We start from the raw sequence: 6,000 nt of genomic DNA, 5'->3' as shown, positions 1-6,000 counted from the left end.
CTCTCCTAAAGTCTACAATCAATTCCACTGTCTTAAGAGCATTGAGCTTCAGGTTGTTGCGATTGCACCAGGATGCCAGCTGTGTCACTTCCTGTCTGTAGGCAGATTCCTCCCCATCCTGGATCAGTCCAATCAGAGTTGTGTCGTCCGCAAACTTGAGAAGCTTGTCAGAGGGGTCTGTGGAGGTGTAGTCATCAGTGTAGAGAGAGTAGAGGAGAGGAGAGTACGCAGCCTTGCGGTGCTCCTATGCTGAGGGTTTGCGGGTCTGAGATGTGCTTTCCCAGCCTCACATGCTGCTTCCTGTCTGTCTGGAAGCTGGTGACCCACTGACAGAGGGGTTCAGGCACAGTCAACTTGGAAGGTTTGTAGTGTAGTAGCTCTGGCACAATGGTGTTGAATGCAGACCTAAAATCAACAAACAAAATCCTCGCATAGGTCCCCTAGCTGTCTAGGTGCTGGAGGATGAAGTGCAGGTCCAGGTTGACTGCGTCATCCACAGATCTATTGGCCCAATATGCAAACTGCATATACACTCTGAGTGGCTTAATTGTATTCATGGGTTGTCTTTCTGCTGACTGGATTGAATAACCTTTAATAATCCTTTACAGGAAATTACAGTGCCACAACAGCTTCAAGACAGACATAACACCACACATTTCCTCAGATAGCTTCAATACTTAATAAGTTAAAATACAATGAATGAATAATACTAAAAAAATCCAAAATTATTTTTGTGCATTGTAAAACCTTATAGCAGCTGGTATACAAGACTTCCTATATCTCTCCGTTTTGCACATTGGTGCAATCAGTCTCTGACTGAAGATGCTGCTCTTGATCACCTTCAGGGCGTGGAGTGGGTGAGTGGGGTTGGTCATTATTGAACCTAGTTTGTTCAGAGTTCTGGCCTCTGCCACCTGCTGGACCGTTAGTTGCTCAGCCCCGACCACTGAGCCGGCCTTCCTGATCAGCTTGTCCAGTCTGTTTTTGTCCGCTATGCGGGCGCCTTCTCCCCAACAGGCCACAGCAAAAAACAGAGCACTGGCCACCACTGAATGGTAGACTGACTAGACACTGCACAGTAGGATAGCAGGCTACAAAAATGTATCACTATACTACTGTACACTTGACATAAAACTGACCTGAATTCCAATGTTCTGAAGATGTTGGATTAGAATTATCTCATGGTTTCCTCAGTAGTTCAATCGCAGTTTATATAAACTGAAGGAGCACTCCTACAAAATCCTTTGGGTTGTTTACCCCCCTCCCAATGTTACTGAACACAATCTGGATTGCTGCTGCATTTCCAACAAGGCAATACCAATGAAGGAATCAAGAACATGAGGGCATAGGTTTAAGGTAAGAGGTGGAAGATATAATTGGAACCCAAGGGGCCATTTTTGTTTCTTTTTTTTACACAAAAGGTGGTAGGTCTATGGAATAAACTGCCTGAGGAGGAAGTTGAAGTTGAAAAAACCATTTGCACAGGTGCATGGATAGGAGAGGGTAGATTAAAGGGCCTGAACCACTTTCCCGACCTCTTCCGAGTTTGCCCTTGACTCGTACTCACAGCATGGTCGTCACAAGGTCATAGGTAAGGTCGTAGGTGGGTCAGGGCCGTGATGCTAGTCGTAGGTACTCGTGGCATCAAGTAGGTTGGGTCATTTTTTCTGGCATGTGAAAAATGCCCACGAGTAAAAAAGGTTGTGAATTAGGTTGTGAAAGTGGGACAGGCTATTTAGATGGATTTGGGCCAAACAAAGGCAGGTGAGTCTAGTGTAGACATGTTGGTAGGCATCAGCATGTTGGATAGCATGCAACCAAAAAGCTGTTTACTGTACCTCAGTATACGTGACAATGTAATAAACTAAACTAAGTTGGGCCGCTGTATGACTCTATGAGCAAAAGCATCTACGGAAATATCTCAGGCATATCTTGTAATGCAGGAAGACTGCAAGTAGGGGATGTTCCATTGGGTCGAATTATTTTGCCTGAAGGGCCTGTCCCACTTGGACGTCATTTGCGCGTCTTCTACGCATCATTTAGGCGTCATGATGCACAACGCGCGCGTTGTAACGCGTGCATGGCGTGCATTACATGCGCATGGCGCATGGTGGCATAGGCAGTGACGTGTGGTAGCGCGCGGCGCACCAGGATTCTCAAATTCGCAAATGGCGCCCAAGTGGAACAGGCCCTTAACTTATTTTCTTGGTGCTTGTTTATTTTATTATATAACGAGTAACGTGTTTCCGACCCGTTGTGCTGCTGCAAGTGAGAATTTCATTGTTCCACTTTGGGACATATGACAACCAAACACACTGGACTCTCTTAAACATCCACTCTATGGGGAGATCCCAACCCTAGTCTCACAAAAAGCACCTGAACCTCATTTAATCAACATCACCGTTGCTCTACGTGCAATCAACAAAGATCAAATAAAGGAAAGAAACATTTTGCAGCCATGACATGTGGCCATTGCTTCTTCTTCAGCTTAATGTCGCGTGGAATTGATGCCACCACAGAATGTGATTTCCTCCTTTATGCTTCACAAACGTCAATATGGAATATGCAGTCCTGAACTGAGCCTCGCTTGCACTGTACCTGAAGAGTGGTCATCCGAGCAGATGCAGTATGTGCAGACTCAGGATCGTTCCCATGGTCCCGGATGTCCTGATTGTGACGTTCCCGTACAACGTACTCGTAAGTACTCAACTTCTTCAAGGCTAGGAAAAGTACAGAAATAGCATTCATAGAAACATAGAAAATAGGTGCAGGAGTAGACCCTTCGGCCCTTCGAGCCTGCACCGCCATTCAATATGATCGTGGCTGATCATCCAACTCAGTATCCTGTACCTGCCTTCTCTCCATACCCCCTGATCCCTTTAGTCACAAGGGCCACATCTAACTCCCTCTTAAATATAGCCAATGAACTGGCCTCAACTACCTTCTGTGGCAGAGAGTTCCACAGATTCACCACTCTCTGTGTGAAAACTGCATTTCGTTGTCTCTGTACTGTAAACTGACAATGACAATTAAAGTTGAATCTGAATCTGAATCTGAAAAAAATGATTTTCTCATCTCGGTCATAAAAGACTTCCCTCTTATCCTTAAACTGTGACCCCTTGTTCTGGACTTCCCCAACATCGGGAACAATCTTCCTGCATCTAGCCTGTCCCAACCCCTTAAGAATTTTGTAATTTTCTATAAGATCCCCCCTCAATCTTCTAAATTCTAGCGAGTACAAGCCGAGTCTATCCAGTCTTTCTTCATATGAAAGTCCTGCCATCCCAGGAATCAGTCTGGTGAACCTTCTCTGCACTCCCTCTATGGCAAGAATCTTTCCTCAGATTAGGAGACCAAGACTGTACGCAATACTCCAGGTGTGGTCTCACCAAGACCCTGTACAACTTCACAATACATTCATGAAACTGGCGGAGTCCAACCAGCGCCAGACCTGCAATGTTTAGGGAACCAGAAACTATATGGGATGAGTGATGAATTTTTTTTTTTTTAAATTTGTATTTTTATTAGCAGTGTACAGTAGTATAAACCGTGGCGTAAGACATAATACATTTTGTGTACAACTTCTATTTAAAATTTAGCAAGAGAAAGGTAACACAAGAATGAGAAATCGAGAAAAGGAACGAGTGAGGGAAAAGGTGATGTATTAGCCCCTGGAGTACCACTCCCGGGGTTAACAAGTGATAGATAGCCTGTAGAAAGATGAAGAGAAAAACCCATATAATTGTAAAAAAAAAAGGAACAGAGAACAAAAATGAAAAAAAAGAGAAAGGAAACAGTAAAGGGATATGCCTACTTCATATTTCACCACACCCATCACCCAGTTCAGAAGCAGTTAATTTCCAGTTGTGTTGCACCATACTATACTTGTAATAAATCAATGAAAGGAGACCATATCGTTAAGAATTGCTCTGATTTTCCTCTTCATTTTCCGACCGCCGGCCCTGCAGTCTACGGTGCTTCTGGCTGCAGCGGAGTCTTTAAATCTCGAACCGATCCTGGACTTTTGTTATTTTTGTTGGGGTGTGTGTTTGGGGGGGGGGGGGTGGGGTTGGAGGGGGGGGGGAAACTTTTTAAATCTCTCCCTGCACTGGAGACCCGACCTTTTCTCGTCGGGTTTCCGTTGTCGTTGGGGCCGCAACGAGGAGCGGCCTCCAACAGGAAGAAGCCGGGGACTCTGGGGCTACTCACCGTCGCCGTTGCGGAGCTGGCCGAGACTGGAGCGGGTGGAGCGGTGGAGGAGCGTTGCCGCTGCTGCTGCTGCTGCTGCCGATGCCGCTGCTGAGTCGGAGGCTGCTACTGCAGGTCTGCGGACGGCGGCACTGGGAGCCCGCGGCTCCCTGGAGGGAGACCGCTTTTCGGGGCTCCTGCAACGGCGAATTCTCCCGCCCGTGTTGCGGGGTTGAAGAGCTCCTGGAGCGGGGCCTCACTACACCGCCCCGCGCGGCTGGAATGGCCGCGGGACTCTGCGAGCGCACACCGGGGGCTCCAACATCAAGACCCGGTGTGCGACCTCGCACCACCCGGCGTGCCTTTAATGGCTGCGGGACAATCGCCATCGCCAGCCGGGGGCTTTGACTTTGACTCTGACATCGGGGGGGGGAGAGTGCAGTGGAGAGATAAGTTTTTTTTGGCCTTCCATCACAGCTATGTGATGGATGTTTATGTAAAATTGGAATTATGTTGTGTCGGGGTCTATTTGTGTGTAATGTATGGCTGCAGAAACGGCATTCGTTTGGTGAGGGGTCCAAATGAGACTCTTGATCCTGGACTGACTCTGGACTCTGGTCCTGTCCACGGGGGGGGGGGGGGGGGGGGGGGGGGGGGGGGGGGGGGGGGGGGAATGGAGGAGGACTGGCCAAATTTTGACCCTTCCACCACAGTGATGAATGCTGTGGTAGATGTTTGTGTTACAGTTTTATTGTGGTTGTGTGTTCTTTATTATTGTACTGCTGCTGACAACCCAAATTTCCACCGACCCTGGTTGTGTGGCAATAAATTATATCTAATCGAAAATGAGTGAAGAATTCTGACTTTTAAAAAGACATTTGGACAGATACATGAAGGGTTTGGAGGGCTATGGGTCAAATGCAGTCAAATGGGACTCGCTTAACATGGTCGGCATGGACAAATTGTGCTGAAGGAGGGCCTCTTTTCCCTGCTGTACTGCTTGCTCCATGACTTTAACTGATGTTCCCTAAAGGGGATGGTCGCCACCGAGACAATAAAGCAAGTTCCCCGTCTGTCACTGCACTCCTTCACTCAAACACCCAACTGACTCCAACAAACCATTGGTCTAAAAACCTAGAACACAGCTTTGTCTCCAACAATCCACCTGGCCCACAGAAATAAAACTCCTCTGCCATGACAGCAAACCTCAAAATGACAAATGAAGTGTCTCTGAATCACTCCACACTCACACAGGTAAATGTGAAAGCACAGCAGGTGACCAAGTAGCATCAGCGAGGCAAGGCTGAGGATAATGGTGATTCCTGCGATGCCTAAAATCCCAGCTTGTGATGTTTCCACTGGTGCAATGGGTAAAAACGCTAACCATGTGTTGTTTCCTTGAACATCTGTGCAAATAAAACAAAATGCAGTCATTAAAACACTGACCGAATTATAACATGTCTACAATCTCACCAGCTACTTCAAATTTGCAACATCCACCCAAATCGTGCAATTGATAATAGTGCATTGCCAGCGTAAACTCAAAATAACTGGGTTGAGTCCCTGAATATTTTGATTGTACCTTTGTATATTTGCTCCATAGCAGCACCAGGTAGTACGTCAAGGGCAATTTCACTTGAAACTGATTTTCATTCAGCATATGGCAGCTCGATGGCAAATTCTTTGACATGCCATCTCATCTATCTTGCAACATAAGGCTGTTTTTTTTTATTTGAACTCCAGCATCAATGTATTTATGACAGAATATTACAACATTCCTAGTGTCCCATAGCAGTTTTAACTTACTGTGAC

General features: G+C 46.5%; 1 protein-coding gene across 8 annotated transcripts in view; it reads right to left on the bottom strand.

The window, feature by feature from the left end:
* zdhhc11 (zinc finger DHHC-type containing 11) overlaps positions 1–6,000 on the bottom strand; it is a 216,467-nt gene that overhangs the window by 32,429 nt on the left and 178,038 nt on the right. For all 8 annotated transcript variants that reach the window (XM_055651430.1, XM_055651440.1, XM_055651466.1 and 5 more), the window contains 2 exons: positions 5,439–5,594; positions 2,599–2,720 (listed from right to left, as the gene is read on the bottom strand). In XM_055651430.1, the coding sequence (XP_055507405.1) occupies positions 2,599–2,720; positions 5,439–5,594 (278 nt within the window). The remainder of the gene's footprint in view (positions 1–2,598; positions 2,721–5,438; positions 5,595–6,000) is intronic.

The sequence above is a fragment of the Leucoraja erinacea genome, chromosome 2 (genome assembly GCF_028641065.1).
Source record: "Leucoraja erinacea ecotype New England chromosome 2, Leri_hhj_1, whole genome shotgun sequence".
NCBI classification, from domain to species: Eukaryota; Metazoa; Chordata; class Chondrichthyes; order Rajiformes; family Rajidae; genus Leucoraja; species Leucoraja erinaceus.
This window is presented reverse-complemented; position numbering and strand designations above follow the sequence as displayed.